The following is a 25,550-nucleotide window of genomic DNA, read 5'->3' on the forward strand; positions in this document are numbered from 1 at the left end:
GACAGAGTGTGTGTGTGTGTGTGTGTGTGTGTGTGTGTGTGTGTGTGTGTGTGTGTGTGTGTGTGTGTGTGTGTGTGTGTGTGTGTGTGTGTGTGTGTGTGTGTGTGTGTGTGTGTGTGTGTGTGTGTGTGTGTGTGTGTGTGTGTGTGTGTGTGTGTGTGTGAATCCTACTGCACTGGCTCTGATGCTCGTCAGACATGGCAGGGCTTGAAAAATATTACAAACTATAAAGGGAAACCCAGCCTCAAGGTGCCCAGTGACACGAGCCAACCAGATGAGATAAATGCCTTTTATGCTTGCTTCGAGGCAAGCAAAACTGAAGCATGCATGAGAGCACTAGCGGTAATCCCACTCTCGATGTGAGGAAAGCCTTTTAAAAAGAACAACATTCACAAAGCCGCGGGGCCATGGATTACCAGGATGTGTACTGAAGGTGCACGTACCAACTGGCAAGTGTCTTCACTGACATGTTCAACCTCTCCCTGACCAAGTCTGTAATACCTACGTGTTTCAAGCAGACCACCATAGTCCCTGTGCCCAAGGAAGCGAAGGTAACCTGCTTACCGCTCCGTAGCAGTCACGTCTGTAGCCATGAAGTGCTTTGAAAGGCTGGTCATGGCTCCCATCAACACCATTATCCCAGAAACCCTAGACCCACTCCAATTTGCATACCACCCCAACAGGTCCACAGATGATCCAATCTCTATTGCACTCCACACTGCCCTTTCCCACCTGGACAAAAGGAACACTTATGTGAGAATGCTATTCATTGACTATAGCTCAGCGTTCAACACCCTCAAAGCTCATCACTAAGCTAAGAATCCTGGGACTAAACACCTCCCTCTGAAATTGGATCCTGGACTTCCTGACGGGCCACCCCCAGGTGGTGAGGGTAGGAAGCAACACATCTGCCACACTGATTCTCAACACTGGTGCTCCCCAGCGGTGCCTGCTCAGTCCCCTCCTGTACAGGCACGACTCCAACACCATCATTAAGTTTGCAGACGACACAACAGTGGTAGGCCTGATCACCGACAACGACTAGACAGCATATAGGGAGGTCAGATACCTGGCCGGTTGGTGCCAGAATAACAACCTGTTCCTCAACGTAACCAAGACTAAGGAGATGATTGTGGACTACAGTAAAAGGAGGACCGAGCACGCCCCATTCTCATCGACTGAGCTGTAGTGGAGCAGGTTGAGAGCTTCAAGTTCCTTGGTGTCCACATCAACAACAAACTAGAATGGTCCAAACACACCAAGAAATTCTTAAAGAGGGCACGACAAAGCCTATTCCCCCTCAGGAAACTAAAAAGATTTGTCATGGGTCCTGAGATCCTCAAAAGGTTCTACAGCTGCAACATCAAGAGCATCCTGGTTGCATCACTGCCTGGTACGACAATTGCTCGGCCTCTGACTGCAAGGCACTACAGAGGGTAGTGCGAACGGCCCAGTACATCACTGGGGCCAAGCTGCCTGCCATCCAGGACCTCTACACCAGGCGGTGTCAGAGGAAGGCCCTAAAAATGGTTAAAGACCCCAGCCACCCCAGTCATAGACTGTTCTCTCTCCTACCGCATGGCAAGCGGTACCGGAGTCCCAAGTCTAGGACAAAAAGGCTTCGCAACAGTTTTTACCCCCAAGCCATAAGACTCCTGAACAGGTAATCATATGGCTACCAGACTATTTTCATTGTTTGCCCCCCCAACCCCTCTTTTTTTATGCTGCTGCTACTCTTTGTTTATCATATATGCATAGTGACTTTAACTATACATTCATGTACATATTACCTCAATTGGGCTGACCCAATTGAGTGCTCCCGCACATTGGCTAACCTGGCTATCTGCATTGTGTACCACCCACCACCCGCCAACCCCTCTCTTACGCTACTCTCTGTTCATCACATATGCATAGTCACTTGAACCATATCTACATACTACCTCAATCAGCCTGACTATATGCTAGGCTATGTAGGCTATGTAGTATATGCTAGGCTATGTAGGCTATGTAGTGTCTATACATAGCCTCACTACTGTATATAGCCTCACCACTGTATATAGCCACACTACTGTATGTATCCTGTCTTTTTACTGTTGTTTTATTTCTTTACTTACCTGTTGTTCACCTAATCCCTTTTTTGCACTATTGGTTAGAGCCTGTAAGTAAGCATTTCACTGTAAGATCAACACCTGTTGTATTCAGCGTACGTGACAAATAAACTTTAATTTGATTTGAGTCAGGTTTGTAGGCTGCTTTTTCAGTTCTGCCCACACATTTTCTATAGGCTTGAAGTCAGGGCTTTGTGATGGCCACTCCAATACACTGACTTTGTTGTCCATTTTGCCACAACATTTTGCCACAACTTTGGAAGTATGCTTGGAGTCATTGTCTATTTGGAAGACCCATTTGTGACCAAGCTTTAACTTCCTGACTGATGTCTTGAGATGTTGCTTCAATATATCCACATAATTTTCCTCCCTCATGATCCCATTTCTTTTGTTACGTGTGTAATATTTGTGTTGTGGAGAAATGACCAGGCAGGAGATGGGAGACAGTTAGTTGTCCTTTAGTCAAAAACCCCTCGTGCTCTACAGTTCGCGGCATTCCAGTGCGCATGTGCATTTCCTATTAGGTGTAGTAACGTAACACTGCCGTAATGCATTACTGCTTTGTAACAGCACAGTAACTAATATAAACAGATGTAGATCCCAGAAACTACAACATGCACCAGTCCCTCCTGCAGCAAAGCACCCCCACAACATGATGCTGCCACCCCCGTGCTTCACGGCTTGCAAGCCTCCCCCTTTTTCCTCCAAACATAACTATGGTCTTTATGGCCAAACAGTTTTAGTTTTGTTTCATCAGACCAGAGGACATTTCTCCAAAAAGTACGATCTTCGTCCCCATGTGCAGTTGCAAACCGTAGCCTGGCTTTTTAATGGCGGTTTTGGAGCAGTGGTTTCTTCCTTGCTGAGCTGCCATTCAGGTTATGTCGATATATAGGACTCGATTTACTGTGGATATAGATACATTTGTACCTGTTTCCTCCAGCATCTTCACAAGGTCCTTTGCTGTTGTTCTGGGATAGATTTGCACTTTTCGCACCAAAGTACGTTCATCTCTATAAGACAGAAAAAGTCTCATTCCAGAGCGGTATTGTTTGTACAGATGAACGTGGTACCTTTAGGCATTTGGAAATTGCTCCCAAGGATGAACCAGACTTGTGGAGGTTTACAATTTTTTTTCTGAGGTCTTGGCTAATTTCTTTAGATTTTTCCATGATGTCAAGCACAGAGGCACTGAGTTTGAAGGTAGACCTTGAAATATATCCACAGGTACACCTCCAATTGACTCAAATGTTGTCCATTAGCCTATCAGAAGCTTCTAAAGCCATAACATAATTTTCTGGAATTTCCAAGCTGTTTAAAGGCACAGTCAACTTAGTGTATGTAAACTTCTGACCAACTGGAATTGTGATACAGTGAATTATATGTAAGATAATCTGTCCTTCGCAGATTGACTTGGTACTGGTATCCCCTGTATATAGCCTCGTTATTGTTATGTCATTTTCTTTAGTTACTTTTTGAAAAAACTTTAACCTCTTCATCCTATGGAGGCGCTATTTCATTATTGGATAAAAAAAACGTGCCCGTTTTAAGCGCAATATTTTGTCACAAAAAGATGCTCGACTATGCATATAATTGACAGCTTTGGAAAGAAAACACTCTGACGTTTCCAAAACTGCAAAGATATTATCTGTGAGTGCCACAGAACTGATGCTACAAGCGAAACCAAGATGAAACTTCAAACAGGAAATTAGCAGAATTTTTGAGGCTCTGTTTTCCATTGTCTCCTTATATGGCTGTGAATGCGCCAGGAATTAGCCTGCCCATTCTGTCATTTCCCCAAGATGTCTGCAGCATTGTGACGTGTTTGTAGACATATCATTGGAAGATTGGCCATAAGAGACTACATTTACCAGGTGTTCGCCCGGTGTCCTTTGTCTAAATTGGTGCGTAATCTTCAGCTGCAGGCATTTTCCCATGGGATTCACAGGGGAAAGCACACTTCCACGAACAATATATCATCGAAGAGATATGTGAAAAACACCTTGAGGATTGATTCTAAACAACGTATGCCATGTTTCAGTCAATATTATGGAGTTAATTTGGAAAAAAGTTTGGCGTTTTGATGACTGAATTTTCGGGTTTTTTTGGTAGCCAAACGTGATGTACCAAACGGAGCGATTTCTCCTATACAAATAATCTTTTTGGACAAACTGAACATTTGCTATCTAACTGAGAGTCTCCTCATTGAAAACATCCGAAGTTCTTCAAAGGTAAATTATTTTATTTGAATGCTTTTCTGGTTTTTGTGAAAATGTTGCCTGCTGAATGCTAACGCTAAATGCTACGCTAGCTATCAATAGATAGCTATCAATACTGTTACACAAATACTTGTTTTGCTATGGTTGAGAAGCATATTTTGAAAATCTGAGATGACAGTGTTGTTAACAAAAGGCTAAGCTTGAGAGCTAGCATATTGATCTCATTTCATTTGCGATTTTCATGAATAGTTAACGTTGCATTATGGTAATGAGCTTGAGGCTGTATTCACGATCCCGGATCCGGGATGGCTTGTCGCAACAGGTTAACTTATTCAGTAAATATTTTCTTAACTCTATTTCTTGAACTGCATTGTTGGTTAAGGGCTTGTAAGTCAATATTTCATGGTAAGGTCTACACCTGTTGGTTAAGGGCTTGTAAGTCAATATTTCATGGTAAGGTCTACACCTGTTGTATTTGGCGCATTTATTTATTTGATTTGATTTTAAACTCCCTCTAACTCTACTCTACAGTTCTAGACTGACTAAATCTACATTTCTAGACTGACTAACTCGACAGGTCTAAACTCCCTCTACCTCGACAGTTCTAAACTCCCGACAGGTATAAACCCCCCTTTGACAGTTCTAAACTCCCTCGACAGTTCTAAACTCCCTCTACCTTGACAGTTCTAAACCCGCTTGTCTAGTCTAAACTCCCTTGACAGTTCTAAACTCCCTCGACAGGTCCAAACTCCCTCGACAAGTCCAAACTCCCTCGACAAGTCCAAACTCCCTCTACCTCGACAGTTCTAAACTCCCTCTACCTCGACAGTTCCAAACTTCTTCTACCTCGACAGCTCCAAACTCCCTCTACCTCGACAGTTCCAAACTCCTTCTACCTCGACAGTTCCAAACTCCTTCTACCTCGACAGTTCTAAACTCCCTCTACCTCGACAGTTCTAAACTCCCTCTACCTCGACAGTTCTAAACTCCCTCTACCTCGACAGTTCTAAACTCCCTCTACCTCGACAGTTCTAAACTCCTTCTACCTCGACAGTTCTAAACTCCCTCTACCTCGACAGTTCTAAACTCCCTCTACCTCGACAGCTCCAAACTCCTTCTACCTCGACAGTTCCAAACTCCTTCTACCTCGACAGTTCCAAACTCCCTCTACCTCGACAGTTCTAAACTCCTTCTACCTCGACAGTTCCAAACTCCCTCTACCTCGACAGTTCTAAACTCCCTCTACCTCGAGAGTTCTAAACTCCCTCTACCTCGACAGTTCCAAACTCCCTCTACCTCGACAGTTCCAAACTCCCTCTACCTCGACAGTTCTAAACTCCCTCTTCCTCGACAGTTCCAAACTCCTTCTACCTCGACAGTTCCAAACTCTCTCTACCTCGACAGTTCCTAAACTCCCTCTACCTCGACAGTTCCAAACTCCCTCTACCTCGACAGTTCTAAACTCCCTCTACCTCGACAGTTCCAAACTCCCTCTACCTCGACAGTTCCAAACTCCCTCTACCTCGACAGTTCTAAACTCCCTCTTCCTCGACAGTTCCTCGACAGTTCTAAACTCTAACTCAACTCGTGTTACATCTGCCCCTGACACACCCTACTTCTCATCCTGTGTCTCCCTAACCTGCTGCCACTCCTCCAGTGCTCTCTTCCTCTCTGTGTGGGTGCTTTGGATTGTATGAGTGTAGATAGGTGTGCTGAGGCAGAGCAGATCACCACCAGCTGCAACCTGTTCCAAAATCAAGATAGATCTCTACAAATACTCAGCCCTGCCACTTCCACGCTGCGTAATCTCTGCTCAGTCAGTCTACGTTTCAAGCCGTTTGTTCCTGCATAGAACTTGTTATCCTGGTGTGCTTGTTTTCGCTAGCCTGACGCTGCTTTTCCCTCCCCTACAGTTCCGCCCGCTCTGCCTCTGGTCCCTGTCCACAGTTCCTCGTCTTGTCAGTCCTGCTTCTGTGGCCTGGACCCCTGCTCTATGGCTTCCTTGGAATCCGCTCCAGACCTGCTTACCCTGCCCTTGCTCCCCTTGCCTCAGCCTCAGTCCCCGGTTGCCTGCTACCCGCCCGAGCCTCCCCTGCACCCCATCTTCCCACCGTTGTTCAATAAATACCTTAGTCACCTTCTCCTTTTCTCCTCGTCCGAGTCTGCACTTGGGTTTACCTGCTCCGCCCCGTATAACAACTCTACAGTTCTAAACCCCCACTAACTCTACTTTACAGTTCTTAAATCACTCCAACTAAAATGTTTAATTCAATCCAACTCTAAAGTTCTTAATTCAATCCAACTCTACAGTTCTTAATTCAATCCAACTCTACAGTTCTTAATTCACTCCAACTCTACAGTTCTTAATTCACTCCAACTCTACAGTTCTTAATTCACTCCAACTCTACAGTTCTTAATTCACTCCAACTCTACAGTTCTTAATTCACTCTAATTCTACAGTTTACAGTCAAATTCTGACCAACAGAACAACATACCAGTGTTTAAAACCCTATTTTTAAGCCACAGGTGTTTAGAGCATGTGTTAGTTACCCTGAAGGAGACGGTCCTAGAGCTCTGTCTGGCGAAGGCTGGTCTGGCTGTCTGCTCCAAACTAACAGAGGATCCATTCACACTGCCCTAAACACACACACACACACACACACACACACACACACACACACACACACACACACACACACACACACACACACACACACACACACACACACACACACACACACACACACACACACACACACACACACCATCAACACAGAGTATAAAGCTGTCTTTTAGAATACAGTGTAAAGTCTTATTGGTTTTAACACTAGAGGGTGGTCTTGTACAGTTACAGAGACTGTATGTCTGTGAGTCGTGGCAAAAGTCCAATTGTGTATTACCTCTGTGTGTCCGTAGTGGGTGGGGCTGTGAGCTCCTCTAGCGGGGGACAGCGGTGTTGTGGGAGAATGGGGGCTCATGGGACTTGTATGCCCACTGGGGGAGGGACTCTTATCAAAGGAGATGGACAGAGAACTAAAGGAAGGGATAACAGGAAGTTAGAAAACTACTGGAAGAGATAACAGTAAGTTCGAGAACTACTGGAAGAGATAGATGGAAGTTTGAGAACTACAGGAAGCTATAACAGGATGCTATAGTACCACAGGAAGAGATAACAGGAAGTTAGAGAACTACAGGAAGAGGTTGGACAGACACTTGGCAGACTAATTTATCTAGGGGCCGTTTTCTTACCTGACAAACTTGAAGGGGGGTTTGGAGTCTGGGCCTAGGTCCTGGGAACCATTCTGCTGCTGTTACAACACATAATAGATAGACAGTTACCATGGGAACTATTCTGCTGCTGTTACAACACACAGTTAGCTATGGATACTGTAGCTGTATTAAACAGCATTACCATACAGTGCAGTAGCACAACTTCTAAATCAAATGTAATTTGTCGGGATGCCAAAAACAACAGTTGTAGACCTTACCATGAAATGCTTACTTTACAAGCCCTTAACCAACAATGCAGTTCAAAAAAATATTTATTAAATAAAGTAAAGTCAAAAATAAAAGAGCAACAATAAAATAACAATAACGAGGCTTTATAGAGGGGGTACCGGTACCAAGTCAGTGTGGAGTCTATATACAGGGGGTACCGGTACCAAGTCAGTGTGGAGGCTATATACAGGGGGTACCGGTACCAAGTCAGTGTGGAGGCTATATACAGGGGGTACCGGTACAGAGTCAATGTGGAGGCTATATACAGGGGGTACCGGTACAGAGTCAGTGTGGAGGCTATATACAGGGGGTACCAGTACAGAGTCAATGTGGAGGCTATATACAGGGGGTACCGGTACCGAGTCAGTGTGGAGTCTATATACAGGGGGTACCGGTACCAAGTGTGTGAGGGTAAGGCTTAGTCAAGGTAATATCAATTTGAGCCGTTTCTTCCGGCACCTATTTCCACTGTTTGCGTTGTAAGACATTCTAATAAACGTGATCTGCGTTAGGTTGCCTGCTCCTTATTTCTCCCACCCTCCAGAAAGACCATCATGTAAAAGCACAGTGATCATTCTATGTAGTCATCCTATCCTGCCCTATCCTGCCACACTGATTCCAGACCTGCTCTCTTATTTGTACATAGATGTTATGGGGAGGGCCGGTGGGGTAAGTATCTGGTCTTGACACAGATCTTGGTCAGCTAGTGAAGAGGTCCCTACTTAATCACGTCACATAACCTAGGCTAGTCATCTCCCTACTGAATTTGAATCGCGGGAAAGAAAAGTCAGCAGAGGATGCCTGGTCGTTCTTTAGAAGCAATTTCCTCACCATCTTAAATAAGCATGCCCCATTCAAAAAATGTAGAACTAAGAACAGATATAGCCATTGGTTCACCCCAGACCTGACTGCAGATAGACTGTAATATCTCCTTCCAGACTCACATTAAGCATCTCCAATCCAAAATGAAATCTGGAATCGTCTTCCTATTTTGCAACAAAGCATCCTTCACTCATGCTGCCAAACATACCCTTGTAAAACTGACTATCCTACCAATCCTTGACTTCGGCGATGTCATTTACAAAGTAGCCTCCAACACTTTACTCAGCAAACTGGATGTAGTCTATCACAGTGCCATCTGTTTTGTCACCAAAGCCCCATATACTATCCACCACTGCGACCTATATGCTCTTGTTGGCTGGCCCTCGCTTCATATTCGTCGCCAAACTCACTGGCTCCAGGTCATCTATAAGTCTTATAGCCTTATCTCAGCTCACTGGTCACCATAGCAACACCCACCCATAGCACGCGCTCCAATAGGTATATTTCACTGGTCATCCCCAAAGCTAACACTTCCTTTGGCTGCCTTTCTTTACAGTTCTCTGCTGCCAATGACTGGAATGAATTGCAAAAATCTCTGAAGCTAGAGTCTTATATCTCCCTCTCTAACTTTAAGCATCAGCTGTCAGAGTAGCTTACCAATCACTGTACCTGTACACAGCCAAACTGTAAATAGCACACCCAACTATGTCATCCCCATTAGAGGTCGACCAATTAATCGGAATGGCCGAATAATTAGGGCCGATTTCATTTTTACATAGCAATCGGAAATCGTTAATTTTGGACGCCAATTTTGCAGATGTTTTATTTTTTTTACACCTTTATTTAATCTTTATTTAACGAGGCAAGTCAGTTAAGAACACATTCTTGGTTTCAATGATGGCCTAGGAACGGTGGGTTAACTGCCTTGTTCAGGGGCAGAACAACAGATTTTTACCTTGTCAGCTCAGAGATTCAATTTTGCAACCTTACGGTTAACTAGTCCAACGCTCTAACCACCTGCCTCACGAGGAGCCAAGGTAAGTTGCTAGCTAGCATTAAACTTAATCATAATCATTAGTTATAACTACACATGGATGATGTGCATATTCGCGAAAAAGGACTGTCGTTGCTCCAACGTGTTCCTAACCATAAACATCATTGCCTTTCTTAACATCAAGACAGAAGTATATATTTTTAAACCTGCATATTTAGCTAAAATAAATCCAGGTTAGCAGGCAATATTAACCAGGTAAAACTGTAATTTCTCTTGCGCTCATTGCACACAGAGTCTGTCATGTTTCGTCATTTATTATCTTGTCTTGTCCCTGTGCTTCCCATTCTATTCGTTTCCCTCTGCTGGTCTTATTAGGTTCTTTCCCTCTTTCTATCCCTCTCTCTCCCCCTCCCTCTCTCACTCTCTCGCTCTCTCTTCTCTCTATCGTTCCGTTCCTGCTCCCAGCTGTTCCTATTCCCCTAATCAATCATTTAGTCTTCCCACACCTGTTCCCGATCCTTTCCCCTGATTAGAGTCCCTATTTCTTCCTTTGTGTTCCGTTCCTGTCCTGTCGGTTCCTTGTCTAGAATTCACCGTGCTGTGTTTGTGTATCGCCCTGTCGTGTCGTGTTTTCCTCAGATGCTGCGTGGTGAGCAGGTGTCTGAGTCTGTCTGGTTCAAGTGCCTTCCCGAGGCAACCTGCTGTTCACCTGCTGTTCAAGATCGAGTCTCCAGTTTGTCCTCGTCATTTCGAGTGAAAGTTGTGTTTTTTGTTTGTATTTACTTTACTGGATTAAAGACTCTGTTTTCGCCAAGTCGCTTTTGGGTCCTCTTTCACCTGCATGACAGAGTCAGGGTATATGCAACAGTTTGGGCTGCCTGGCTCATTGCGAATTAATTTGCCAGAATTGTACATAATTATGACATAGCATTGAAGGTTGTACCATGTAACAGGAATATTTAGACTTAGGGATGCCACCCGTTAGATAAAATACGGAACGGTTCCGTATTTCACTGAAAGAATAAACGTTTTGTTTTCGAGATTATAGTTTCCAGATTTGACCATATTAATGACCTAAGGCTCGTATTTCTGTGTGTTATTCTGTTATAATTAAGTCTATGATTTGATAGAGCAGTCTGACTGAGCGATGGTAGGCACCAGCAGGCTCATAAGCATTAATTCAAACAGCACTTTATTGCGTTTTGCCAGCAGCTCTGCTGTTTATGAATTCAAGCCTATCAACTCCCGAGATTAGGCTGGTGTAACGATGTGATGTGAAATGGTTAGCTAGTTAGTGGGGTGCGCGCTAATAGCGTTTCAAATGTCACTCGCTCTGAGACTTGGAGAAGCCCCTTGCTTTGCATGGGTAACGCTGCTTCGAGGGTTGCTGTTGTCGATGTGTTCCTAGTTCGAGCCCAGGTATGAGCAAGGAGAGGGACAGAAGCTATACTGTTACACTGGCAATACTAAAGTGCCTATAAAAACATCCAATAGTCAAAGGTTAATGAAATACAAACGGTATAGAGAGAACTAGTCCTATAATTCCTATAATAACGACAACCTAAAACTTCTTACCTGGGAATATTGAAGACTCATGTTAAAAGGAACCACCAGCTTTCATATGTTCTCATGTTCTGAGCAAGGAACTTAAGCGTTAGCTTTCTTACATGGCACATATTGCAATTTTACTTTCTTTTCCAACACTTTGTTTTTGCATTATTTAAACCAAATTGAACATGTTTCATTTATTTGAGGCTAAATTGATTTTATTGATGTATTCTATTAAGTCAAAATAAGTGTTCATTCAGTGTTGTTCTAATTGTCATTATTTCAAATCATAATCGGTCAACCTCTAATCCCCATATTGTTACTTATTCTCTTGCTCTTTTGCACCCCAGTATCTCTACTTGCACATCAACAGCTGCACATATATCACTCCAGTGTTAATGCTAAATTGTAATTATTTCACCTCTATGGCCTATTTATTGCCTTACCTCCCTAATCTTCTACATTTGCACATACTGTACATAGATTTTTCTATTGTATTATTGACTGTACATTTGTTTATGTGTAACTGTGTTGTTGTTTTTGTCACACTGTTTTGCTTTATCTTGGCCAGGTCGCAGTTGTAAATGAGAACTTGTTCTCAACTGCCCTACCTGGTTAAATAAAGGTGTTCTCAACTGCCCTACCTGGTTAAATAAAGGTTATATTTAAAATACATTTTTTTTAAACATATAACCCCTGGCTTGTCATGCAGAATTCAAAGTTGGGCTGGACAACATGCAAAAAAGTAGTGAGCTTGGGTCTAGAAAAGACTGTAGTGATTACACTAGCAAAAGAGTGGGAGGAATTAACGTCCTACGCATCAGATGTATAAAACACACCAACAGCAAAGAGCCTGACAGGCTGACACACACGTCACAGTTACAAATAGTAGCTAGCTAGAAATTGAGCTAAAATGTATTTTCAAAGATTTCAAAGAAAATGAAAGTAGACAATGAATGTAGGGTGTTCCACCATGAGTGGACATCGAAATATCTATTTATTGAGGTATCAGGGAAACCTGAATGCTTAGTGTACAAAGAGAGCATCGCTGTCTTGAAAGACTACAACTTGTTCCGACACTTCCAGACGAAGCATGCAGAGAAATATAGTAATATGAATTCTGAGCAGAGGACAAGTGCATTGAAAGAATGCACAAAACTGCATTTAGCAAACAACGGAATTACGAGAGATCTGCCAAGTAGAAGCCAACAATCTGACCTGCCAAGTAGAAGCCAACAATCTCCCCCACCTTCCGACACTACTAGTCTGTTCCCTATCAGATGACAACAATCTCCCCCACCTTCCGACACTACTAGTCTGTTCCCTATCAGATGACACTACTAGTCTGTTCCCTATCAGATGACACTACTAGTCTGTTCCCTATCAGAAGACAACAATCTCCCCCACCTTCCGACACTACTAGTCTGTTCCCTATCAGATGACACTACTAGTCTGTTCTATCAGATGACACTCTAGTCTGTTCCCTATCAGATGACACTACTAGTCTGTTCCCTATCAGATGACAACAATCTCCCCCACCTTCCGACACTACTAGTCTGTTCTCTATCAGATGACACTACTAGTCTGTTCTCTATCAGATGACACTACTAGTCTGTTCTCTATCAGATGACACTACTAGTCTGTTCTCTATCAGATGACACTACTAGTCTGTTCTCTATCAGATGACACTACTAGTCTGTTCTCTATCAGATGACACTACTAGTCTGTTCCTATCAGATGACACTACTAGTCTGTTCCCTATCAGATGACACTACTAGTCTGTTCCCTATCAGATGACACTACTAGTCTGTTCCCTATCAGATGACACTACTATTCTGTTCCCTATCAGATGACACTACTAGTCTGTTCCCTATCAGATGACACTACTAGTCTGTTCCCTATCAGATGACAACAATCTCACCCACCTTCCGACACTACTAGTCTGTTCCCTATCAGATGACACTACTAGTCTGTTCCCTATCAGAAGACAACAATCTCCCCCACCTTCCGACACTACTAGTCTGTTCCCTATCAGAAGACAACAATCTCCCCACCTTCCGACACTACTAGTCTGTTCCCTATCAGATGACACTACTAGTCTGTTCCCTATCAGAAGACAACAATCTCCCCACCTTCCGACACTACTAGTCTGTTCCCTATCAGAAGACAACAATCTCCCCACCTTCCGACACTACTAGTCTGTTCCCTATCAGATGACACTACTAGTCTGTTCCCTATCAGAAGACAACAATCTCCCCCACCTTCCGACACTACTAGTCTGTTCCCTATCAGAAGACAACAATCTCCCCCACCTTCCGACACTACTAGTCTGTTCCCTATCAGAAGACAACAATCTCACCCACCTTCCGACACTACTAGTCTGTTCCCTATCAGAAGACAACAATCTCCCCCACCTTCCGACACTACTAGTCTGTTCCCTATCAGATGACACTAATAGTCTGTTCCCTATCAGATGACACTACTAGTCTGTTCCCTATCAGATGACACTACAAGTCTGTTCCCTATCAGATGACACTACTAGTCTGTTCCCTATCAGATGACACTACTAGTCTGTTCCCTATCAGATGACACTACTAGTCTGTTCCCTATCAGATGACACTACTAGTCTGTTCCCTATCAGATGACACTACTAGTCTGCTCCCTATCAGATGACACTACTATTCTGTTCCCTATCAGATGACACTACTAGTCTGCTCCCTATCAGATGACACTACTATTCTGTTCCCTATCAGATGACACTACTAGTCTGTTCCCTATCAGATGACACTACTAGTCTGTTCCCTATCAGATGACACTACTAGTCTGCTCCCTATCAGATGACACTACTAGTCTGTTCCCTATCAGATGACACTACTAGTCTGTTCCCTATCAGATGACACTACTAGTCTGTTCCCTATCAGATGACACTACTAGTCTGTTCCCTATCAGAAGACACTACTAGTCTGTTCCCTATCAGATGACACTACTAGTCTGTTCCCTATCAGATGACACTACTATTCTGTTCCCTATCAGATGACACTACTAGTCTGTTCCCTATCAGATGACACTACTAGTCTGTTCCCTATCAGATGACACTACTAGTCTGTTCCCTATCAGATGACAACAATCTCACCCACCTTCCGACACTACTAGTCTGTTCCCTATCAGATGACACTACTAGTCTGTTCCCTATCAGATGACACTACTAGTCTGTTCCCTATCAGAAGACAACAATCTCCCCCACCTTCCGACACTACTAGTCTGTTCCCTATCAGAAGACAACAATCTCCCCCACCTTCCGACACTACTAGTCTGTTCCCTATCAGAAGACAACAATCTCCCCCACCTTCCGACACTACTAGTCTGTTCCCTATCAGAAGACAACAATCTCCCCCACCTTCCGACACTACTAGTCTGTTCCCTATCAGAAGACAACAATCTCCCCCACCTTCCGACACTACTAGTCTGTTCCCTATCAGAAGACAACAATCTCCCCCACCTTCCAACACTACTAGTCTGTTCCCTATCAGAAGACAACAATCTCCCCCACCTTCCGACACTACTAGTCTGTTCCCTATCAGATGACAACAATCTCCCCCACCTTCCGACACTACTAGTCTGTTCCCTATCAGATGACACTACTAGTCTGTTCCCTATCAGATAACACTACTAGTCTGTTCCCTATCAGATGACACTACTAGTCTGTTCCCTATCAGATGACACTACTAGTCTGTTCCCTATCAGATGACACTACTAGTCTGTTCCCTATCAGATGACACTACTAGTCTGTTCCCTATCAGATAACACTACTAGTCTGTTCCCTATCAGATGACACTACTAGTCTGCTCCCTATCAGATGACACTACTAGTCTGCTCCCTATCAGATGACACTACTAGTCTGTTCCCTATCAGATGACACTACTAGTCTGTTCCCTATCAGATAACACTACTAGTCTGTTCTCTATCAGATGACACTACTAGTCTGCTCCCTATCAGATGACACTACTAGTCTGTTCTCTATCAGATGACACTACTAGTCTGTTCCCTATCAGATGACACTACTAGTCTGTTCCCTATCAGATGACACTACTAGTCTGTTCCCTATCAGATGACACAGGAGAAGTATACTAGCTCTGTTCCCTATCAGATGACACTACTAGTCTGTTCCCTATCAGATGACACTACTAGTCTGTTCTCTATCAGATGACACTACTAGTCTGTTCCCTATCAGATGACCAGCAGGAGAAGTATACATCGCTACTGTGTGCTTTGAATGGTGAGTTTTCTCGTTTTTTTGAGGATTTAAAAGTGTTGGACCTTCAAAATACTCTCCTACTGTTTCCTCTCCTTTCACCTTCAATGTGGATAACTCTCCTACTGTTTCCTCTCCTTTTACCTTCAATGTAGATAACTCTCCTACTGTTTCCTCTCCTTTCACCTTCAATGTGGATAACTCTCCTACTGTTTCCTCTCCTTTCACCTTCAATGTGGATAACTCTCCTACTGTTTCCTCTCCTTTTACCTTCAATGTGGATAACTCTCCTACTGTTTCCTCTCCTTTCACCTTCAATGTGGATAACTCTCCTACTGTTTCCTCTCCTTTCACCTTCAATGTGGATAACTCTCCTACTGTTTCCTCTCCTTTCACCTTCAATGTGGATAACTCTCCTACTGTTTCCTCTCCTTTCACCTTCAATGTGGATAACTCTCCTACTGTTTCCTCTCCTTTCACCTTCAATGTGGATAACTCTCCTACTGTTTCCTCTCCTTTTACCTTCAATGTGGATAACGCTCCCACTGTTTCCTCTCCTTTCACCTTCAATATGGATAACACTCCTACTGTTTCCTCTCCTTTCACCTTCAATGTGGATAACTCTCCTACTGTTTCCTCTCCTTTCACCTTCAATGTGGATAACGCTCCCACTGACCTGCAACTTGAGCTGATCGATCTTCAGTCTGATGCAGTGATTGGAGAACTATTCAAAACAATTTCACTGACGAGGTTCTATGCATTTCAATGAACAAAACTTTCCAAGGATTAGGAGTCATGCTCAGAAGATGTTTGTACTGTTTGGGTCAACCTATGTATGTGAACAGACATTTTCAGTGATGAAACATAACAAGTCAAGGCACAGATCATCTCTTACTGACTCTCACCTCTCAGTAATCCTGCACATAGCGACATCAGAAACTATACCTGACTTTACTGTTCTAGTCAAAGCCCATCAGAGACTTCACTCCTCACACTGATTGAGTAGTTTAAATGTGATATTGAGCTCTCTCCTTGTGTTTTTCTGCATTTCCGTGAACAAGAGTTCTGTCCGTGGTGCTGAATGCGCAGTGTACTTTTACCTAGATCTTCATAATGAAAAGACCTACCAAAAGGAGAACTTGGATGTGGTTTATTTCTGTGCATGTTGAAACACTAAAGTAAGTTGCATATCTGGATGTGATTTACAGTAGATATATCTGTCAACACAGTCATACACATGATGTATAATCCTGTAATATGATTCTGGCCCGTGATGGCAAAAAATATATTCTAATATGGCCCTCCATGGAAAATAATTGCCCAGGCCTGTTGTAGTTAGTAACTTACAGTAGCTGTATTCCAGGCCTGTTGTAGTTAGTAACTTACAGTAGCTGTATTCCAGGCCTGTTGTAGTTAGTAACTTACAGTAGCTGTCCAGGCCTGATCAGAACAGCTCTTTGAGGATAAGTTCATTATTGCTGAACAGAGCTGTATTGAGGTTATGCTGTAACAGAGCTCTTTGAGGATAAATTCATTATGCTGAACAGAGGGTGAGGTTATGCTGAACAGAGGGTGAGGTTATGCTGAACAGAGGGTGAGGTTATGCTGAACAGAGGGTTAAAGAAGAGAGCACTCTGAGTTCTCAACCAACAGGATCAAATCAAACCACAGCCAGGTAGTCTGGCACAATGAGACCTCGCAGAGTTCTACCCTCTCAGGTGTGTGTGTGTGTGTGTACACTGGTCAATCTGTAGGCGTGTGCGAGGCTGAAAGTGTTCCCCAGGGGTAAGGAGAAAGGTCCTGTTATTGGAGTAGTCTGTTATTGGAGTAGATTATTAACAAATGGTAGGGGTTAGGGTTAACACTAGGTACACACCCTGTATGGTAGGGGTTAGAGTTAACACTAGGTACACACCCTGTATGGTAGGGGTTAGAGTTAACACTAGGTACACACCCTGTATGGTAGGGGTTAGAGTTAACACTAGGTACACACCCTGTATGGTAGGGGGGTTAGAGTTAACACTAGGTACACACCCTGTATGGTAGGGGTTAGGGTTAACACTAGGTACACACCCTGTATGGTAGGGGTTAGGGTTAGTTTAACACTAGGTACACACCCTGTATGGTAGGGGTTAGGGTTAACACTAGGTACACACCCTGTATGGTAGGGGTTAGAGTCAACACTAGGTACACACCCTGTATGGTAGGGGTTAGAGTTAACACTAGGTACACACCCTGTATGGTAGGGGTTAGGGTTAGAGTTAACACTAGGTACACACCCTGTATGGTAGGGGTTAGAGTTAACACTAGGTACACACCCTGTATGGTAGGGGTTAGGTTAACACTAGGTACACACCCTGTATGGTAGGGGTTAGGGTTAGAGGGTTAACACTAGGTACACACCCTGTATGGTAGGGGTTAGAGTTAACACTAGGTACACACCCTGTATGGTAGGGGTTAGAGTTAACACTAGGTACACACCCTGTATGGTAGGGGTTAGAGTTAACACTAGGTACACACCCTGTATGGTAGGGGTTATGGTTAACACTAGGTACACACCCTGTATGGTAGGGGTTAGAGTTAGGGGTTAGGGTTATCACTAGGTACACACCCTGTATGGTAGGGGTTAGAGTTAGAGTTAACACTAGGTACACACCCTGTATGGTAGGGGTTAGGGTTAGAGTCAACACTAGGTACACACCCTGTATGGTAGGGGTTAGGGTTATGGTTAACACTAGGTACACACCCTGGTAGGGGTTGGTTAGGGTTACACCCTGTATGGTAGTTAGAGTTAACACTAGGTACACACCCTGTATGGTAGGGGTTAGAGTTAACACTAGGTACACACCCTGTATGGTAGGGGTTAGAGTTCAAGGTACACACCCTGTATGGTAGGGGTTAGGTTAACACTAGGTACACACCCTGTATGGTAGGGGTTAGAGTTTAACACACCCTGTATGGTAGGGGTTAGGTACACACCCTGTATGGTAGGGGTTAGAGTTTAACACCCTGTATGGTAGGGGTTAGAGTAACACACCCTGTATGGTAGGGGTTAGAGTTAACACTAGGTACACACCCTGTATGGTAGGGGTTAGAGTTAACACTAGGTACACACCCTGTATGGTAGGGGTTAGAGTTACACACCCTGTATGGTAGGGGTTAGAGTTAACACTAGGTACACACCCTGTATGGTAGGGGTTAGAGTTAACACTAGGTACACACCCTGTATGGTGGTTAGGGGTTACACACCTGTATGGTAGGGGGGTTAGAGAGTCAACACTAGGTTATACATTGCATACAGTACTAACACTGTCTTTACCATCACACACACACATTCTCTCTGTCCTTACTCACACACACTCACACACTCTGTCCTTACTAACACACACAAACACACGTGCGCACGCACGCACACACACAAACACACGTGCGCACGCACGCACACACACAAACACAGTCTCTGTCCTTACTGACACACTCACTCATGCACACAAACACACACATCAAAATAGAACCCTCCTTCCCTCTCACCTGTCTTTCTAGGGGGTTGGTAGGTGTAGGGGTTGAGGGTATAGGTGAAGATATGGATGAGGGTGGGGTTGAGGGTGAAGGTTTGATGGGGGTGTCTATTGGAGGTGTCTGTCTCCCCCCTTCCTCCATATCACCCAATAGCTCCACTCTCCCCTCCTCCCCTCCCACTCTCCCCTCCTCCCCTCCATCTCTCCCCTCCTCCTCTCCTTTCTGTCGTCTGAGAGTCTCTATGTGTCTGTTCCTCCTCCTCTCGTCTCGAACACTGAGCATCTCCTCAAAGTCCAGCTGGAGCATCTCCGCACTGTAATACACACAAATAATGAATTGCTGTTCTCCCTAGTATCTTTACAGAGAAAAATGCACTTTGAAGTGTGTGTGTGTGTGTGTGTGTGTGTGTGTGTGTGTGTGTGTGTGTGTGTGTGTGTGTGTGTGTGTGTGTGTGTGTGTGTGTGTGTGTGTGTGTGTGTGTGTGTGTGTGTGTGTGTGTGTGTGTGTGTGTGTGTGTGTGTGTGTGTGTGTGTGTGTGTGTGTGTGAGATAACAGGTGTTTGATCTCTGACCTGGTGATGCTTGGAGCATTGTCATTGGTGGGTTGGTTTCCGGGGGTGTGTTGGGGAGAAAGGTCGTTTCCAGGTGAAATGTCATTTCCAGGTGAAAGGTCATTGTCGGGGTCAGTGCTGCTATAGCTCCTCTCCTTCCTCCTCCTCTCCCTTTCCACTTCCTCTTCATCCTCCACTGTCCACTGGCGGGCAAGCCTACACAGACCCACACAGTTTAAACACTAGTGACCTAGGCTACTACAGGGACTTTTGAGGTTCTCATTAGATTTAAATAAGGCTTTATAACCACAACATGCTTCATAAATCATCTGCATGAAGATGCAGTAGTATGAACAGCTGATGACAGGGTTAGGGACAACAACTCTCTTTGTAGGGTGCATCTGTCTGTGTGACATGCTGTCTGAGATGGTACTCTCTGTGACATGCTGTCTGAGATGGTGCTCTGTGACATGCTGTCTGAGATGGTACTGTCTGATGTGACATGCTGTCTGAGATGGTACTCTGTGACATGCTGTCTGGAGATGGTCTGAGACTCTGTGACATGCTGTCTGAGATGGTACTCTGTGTGACATGCTGTCTGAGATGGTGCTCTGTGACATGCTGTCTGAGATGGTACTCTGAGATGGTGTGACATGCTGTCTGAGATGGATGGTACTCTGTGTGACACTGTCTGTGTGACATGCTGTCTGAGATGGTACTCTGTGACATGCTGTCTGAGATGGTACTCTGTGACATGCTGTCTGAGATGGTGACATGCTGTCTGTGTGACATGCTGTCTGAGATGGTACTCTGTGACATGCTGTCTGGAGATGGTACTCTGTGACATGCTGTCTGAGATGGTGCTCTGTGACATGCTGTCTGAGATGGTACTCTGTGACATGCTGTCTGAGATGGTACTCTGTGACATGCTGTCTGAGATGGTGCTCTGTGACATGCTGTCTGAGATGGTGCTCTGTGACATGCTGTCTGAGATGGTATGCTCTGTGTGACATGCTGTCTGAGATGGTGCTCTGTGACATGCTGTCTGAGATGGTACTCTGTGACATGCTGTCTGAGATGGTACTCTGTGACATGCTGTCTGAGATGGTGCTCTGTGACATGCTGTCTGAGATGGTGCTCTGTGACATGCTGTCTGAGATGGTACTCTGTGACATGCTGTCTGAGATGGTGCTCTGTGACATGCTGTCTGAGATGGTGCTCTGTGACATGCTGTCTGAGATGGATGTGACATGCTGTCTGAGATGGTACTCTGTGTGACATGCTGTCTGAGTCTGAGATGGTGCTCTGTGACATGCTGTCTGAGAGATGCTGTCTGAGATGGTACTCTGTGACATGCTGTCTGAGATGGTACTCTGTGACATGCTGTCTGAGATGGTACTCTGTGACATGCTGTCTGAGATGGTACTCTGTGACATGCTGTCTGAGATGGATGGTATGCTGTCTGCTCTGTGACATGCTGTCTGAGATGGTACTGTCTGAGATGGTGACATGCTGTCTGAGATGGTGACATGCTGTCTGAGATGGTACTCTGTGACATGCTGTCTGAGATGGACTCTGTGATGGTCTGAGACTCTGTGACATGCTGTCTGAGATGGTGACATTCTGTGTGACATGCTGTCTGAGATGGGTGACATGCTGTCTGAGATGGTGTGACATGCTGTCTGAGATGGTACTCTGTGACATGCTGTCTGAGATGGTATTCTGTGTGACATGCTGTCTGAGATGGTACTCTGTGTGACATGCTGTCTGAGATGGTACTCTGTGACATGCTGTCTGAGATGGTACTCTGTGTGACATGCTGTCTGAGATGGTATTCTGTGTGACATGCTGTCTGAGATGGTACTCTGTGACATGCTGTCTGAGATGGTACTCTGTGACATGCTGTCTGAGATGGTACTCTGTGACATGCTGTCTGAGATGGTATTCTGTGTGACATGCTGTCTGAGATGGTATTCTGTGTGACATGCTGTCTGAGATGGTACTCTGTGACATGCTGTCTGAGATGGTACTCTGTGTGACATGCTGTCTGATATGGTATTCTGTGTGACATGCTGTCTGAGATGGTACTCTGTGTGACATGCTGTCTAAGATGGTACTTGTAAGACCTAGAGACCTAGTTCTAATTCCTATCGACCCGATTGAGGCACACCTTATCAAGAATCTCAGCTTCATTTAATATTTCCCACATGTGCCTTTCTTTACCACTAATGTCTCTGACTAGACTGAACTAACCCAATGTTCTAATGGACAGCGACCACAGACAGAACAGGGACAGAAACGGGATAGGACCCACCGATAAGAGATTGGGAATTCTTCAAACTCCCGTCAACATTACATTTACATTTAAGTCATTTAGCAGACGCTCTTATCCAGAGCGACTTACAAATTGGTGCATTCACCTTATGACATCCAGTGGGACAGTCACTTAACAATAGTGCATCTAAAACTTAGGGGGGGTGGGGTGAGAGGGATTACTTAACCTATCCTAGGTATTCCTTAAAGAGGTGGGGTTTCAGGTGTCTCCGGAAGGTGGTGATTGACTCCGCTGTCCTGGCGTCGTGAGGGAGTTTGTTCCACCATTGGGGGGCCAGGGCAGCGAACAGTTTTGACTGGGCTGAGCGGGAGCTGTACTTCCTCAGTGGTAGGGAGGCGAGCAGGCCAGAGGTGGATGAACGCAGTGCCCTTGTTTGGGTGTAGGGCCTGATCAGAGCCTGGAGGTACTGAGGTGCTGTTCCCCTCACAGCTCCGTAGGCAAGCACCATGGTCTTGTAGCGGATGCGAGCTTCAACTGGAAGCCAGTGGAGAGAACGGAGGAGCGGGGTGACGTGAGAGAACTTGGGAAGGTTGAACACCAGACGGGCTGCGGCGTTCTGGATGAGTTGAAGGGGTTTAATGGCACAGGCAGGGAGCCCAGCCAACAGCGAGTTGCAGTAATCCAGACGGGAGATGACAAGTGCCTGGATTAGGACCTGCGCTGCTTCCTGTGTGAGGCAGGGTCGTACTCTGCGGATGTTGTAGAGCATGAACCTACAGGAACGGGCCACCGCCTTGATGTTAGTTGAGAACGACAGGGTGTTGTCCAGGATCATCATATCAAACTCAGACTCGGGGCATCTCTTGACTCAAACTCAGACTCTCTACAATCAGGGGTTATTGTCAGAAGTTTTAACAGAGATCTTGGTAGTTGTGTTGATGTGGACGTGTGTTGTGCTTCCATGCTCAAAATCACGTCCTTCTGTAGCTCAGTTGGTAGAGCATGGCGTTTGTAACGCCAGGGTAGTGGGTTCGATCCCCGGGACCACCCATACGTAGAATGTATGCACACATGACTGTAAGTCGCTTTGGATAAAAGCGTCTGCTAAATGGCATATATTATCCACAAGAGTCTAAGCCGGGGTGGGGGGAGGGGTCCAAAAAAACTATATGGAATTGTTTTAAGAAGGATACCAAGGATAATTTTGCCATTTGATTTACAATTTTAAGACCCCTTGAAGTATCAAAGAAAAACAATTTGATGATTTGTCCTTACTACTATTAGCCCATACAAAACGCATTGAATAACAGATTCACTACATGGAACATCAGATGGCAAAACAATGGAAGGGAATATTGTTCTGAAGTGTCTGTCCTATATCTGAGAGAGATAAGACACATCAAGACTATAATTGTTTTTACATATTGAATCACCATATATACTGTACGTCCACTCATTTTTCCAACTGCTACTGGGGGACCTTCAGACAGACTAGCCTGGGGCGGCAGGGTAGCCTAGTGGTTAGAGTGTTGGACTAGTAATCGCAAGGTTGCAAGTTCAAACCCCCAAACTGACAAGGTACTATCATTCTGCCCCTGAACAGGCAGTTAACCCACTGTTCCTAGGCCGTCATTGAAAATAAGAATTTGTTCTTAACTGACTTGCGTGGTTAAATAAAGATAAATTAAAGTCTTGTGGGGCTGTGGGCGTCTTAGAGCAAGACAACCACCATGTACAGTGTTTGTGAGAGTCTCACCTTTCCATAGAGGTTTTAGGGTTATTAGTATGTATCCCAAACTGTTGGGACGCTACAGACAGAAGTCGGCAGATCGGCTATACCGACTTCAGACGAGTCCCACGAAGCCTGTGAGGGACAGACACTGCTCTAGCGCCGTCACCTTTCCTCGCAGATGCACGACATGGGTGGATACAGTGTATTGAGACGGATCTCATCCAGATATCTTTAGCTTCGACTGACTTTAGGGGGTTAACAACAGCAACATCACAGGACCCACCTCAATCTGATCAGCTTTCACTTTCCTTATCATGATCAACGACAGCAGTCACAAACCTCGGAAGACCATTCACTATTTACAAAAACAACATTCTGTTCTAACCATCTAAATCATCATTGATGTATGATTCACAGCGAAAACAGGTGTCTATTAGTGCGCAGCGCAGCTCTACTATACATGAATTGTAGGCTATCGGTTATCGTTACAATCCTGACAGAAAGTCACCACAAACTAAAGCCTCATGCCCACCAGACACATAAAACTCTTTGCGTTCTGGTGGTCATTCATTGTCAATAGAGCAGTCCAACACGCTACATTGGGGGCACTGGGCTGCGGTGCGTTCTGTGTACTGAGGTGCGTTCTGTGTACTGCGGTGCGTTCTGTGTACTGCATGCGTTTAATATTTTCACATTTCTTTACCAGGCGGTGAGACACATTGACTCCAACTAGCTAGCTTTCAGCTGGTTACAAAGTAAAGCACATATATTTAAAGCACGGAAAATGTGGGCTAGACAACCGGCAAAACAACACGCATATACATCTGGTGAACATCAGGTGTAAACCAACTCTTACCGGGACAGAGCCGACCAGTTCTTCCGGATGATGGACATGGCAGCTGGGGTCCCAGTCAAGTTGAGGCCCGCTGGGAGGAAATTTAGTCGGGTAAAGCGTCTGAGGCACTTCGCTGAGTGGCTGGAACGGAATTATAGTCCACCTTTACCCTGCAAGATCACATGACCTAACTAACTACCTGGGAGAGAGAGAGGGACAGAGGGAGAGAGGGTGGTAATGTTTTGGATCTTGTCCATATATAGTTATGAAGGCAGTTCACTTCTAATAGCTGTAGTTTGATTAACGAGGTCAGGTGAATATAGACAGGGACACTCAACAGAGCGATATAAGGGCATTCAGTTTGTCTAATATACTTCATCTTTCTACTTCTCCAGTTGTGCCCTGCATGCAGCCTGTCCTACTGTTAGTGATAGGGTTACCTATACTACTGTTAGTGATAGGGTTACCTGTCCTACTGTTAGGGATAGGGTTACCTATACTACTGTTAGTGATAGGGTTACCTGTCCTACTGTTAGGGATAGGGTTACCTATACTACTGTTAGTGATAGGGTTACCTATACCTATACTACTGTTAGGGATAGGGTTACCTATACTACTGTTAGGGATAGGGGATAGGGTTACCTATACTACTGTTAGTGATAGGGTTACCTATACTACTGTTAGGGATAGGGTTACCTATACTACTGTTAGTGATAGGGTTACCTATACTACTGTTAGTGATAGGGTTACCTATACTACTGTTAGTGATAGGGTTACCTATACTACTGTTAGGGATAGGGTTACCTATACTACTGTTAGGGATAGGGTTACCTATACTACTGTTAGTGATAGGGTTACCTATACTACTGTTAGGGATAGGGTTACCTGTCCTACTGATAGGGTTACCTATACTACTAGGGTTACCTATACTACTGGATAGGGTTACCTATACTACTGTTAGTGATAGGGTTACCTATACCTATACTACTGTTAGTGATAGGGTTACCTATACTACTGTTAGGGATAGGGTTACCTATACTACTGTTAGTGATAGGGATAGGGTTACCTATACTACTGTTAGTGATAGGGTTACTACTAGGTTACTACTGTTAGGGATAGGGTTACCTATACTACTGTTAGTTACCTATACTACTGGGATAGGGACTACTGTTAGGTTACCTATACTACTGTTAGTGAT

The 25,550-nt window shown here is 44.6% G+C and overlaps 1 protein-coding gene across 1 annotated transcript in view; it reads right to left on the bottom strand.

Moving 5' to 3' along the window:
* lad1 (ladinin) overlaps positions 1 to 24,553 on the bottom strand; it is a 126,738-nt gene extending 102,185 nt beyond the window's left edge. Inside the window, exons 1-6 of the mRNA XM_046344851.1 lie at positions 24,374 to 24,553; positions 19,532 to 19,726; positions 18,973 to 19,273; positions 7,577 to 7,635; positions 7,228 to 7,360; positions 6,878 to 6,964 (exon numbers count right to left, since the gene is read on the bottom strand). Coding sequence (XP_046200807.1) covers positions 6,878 to 6,964; positions 7,228 to 7,360; positions 7,577 to 7,635; positions 18,973 to 19,273; positions 19,532 to 19,726; positions 24,374 to 24,411 — 813 coding nt within the window. The 5' untranslated portion in view covers positions 24,412 to 24,553. The remainder of the gene's footprint in view (positions 1 to 6,877; positions 6,965 to 7,227; positions 7,361 to 7,576; positions 7,636 to 18,972; positions 19,274 to 19,531; positions 19,727 to 24,373) is intronic.
* Positions 24,554 to 25,550: the final 997 nt, after the last annotated feature.

The sequence above is a fragment of the Oncorhynchus gorbuscha genome, linkage group LG03 (assembly GCF_021184085.1).
Source record: "Oncorhynchus gorbuscha isolate QuinsamMale2020 ecotype Even-year linkage group LG03, OgorEven_v1.0, whole genome shotgun sequence".
Taxonomy (NCBI): Eukaryota; Metazoa; Chordata; class Actinopteri; order Salmoniformes; family Salmonidae; genus Oncorhynchus; species Oncorhynchus gorbuscha.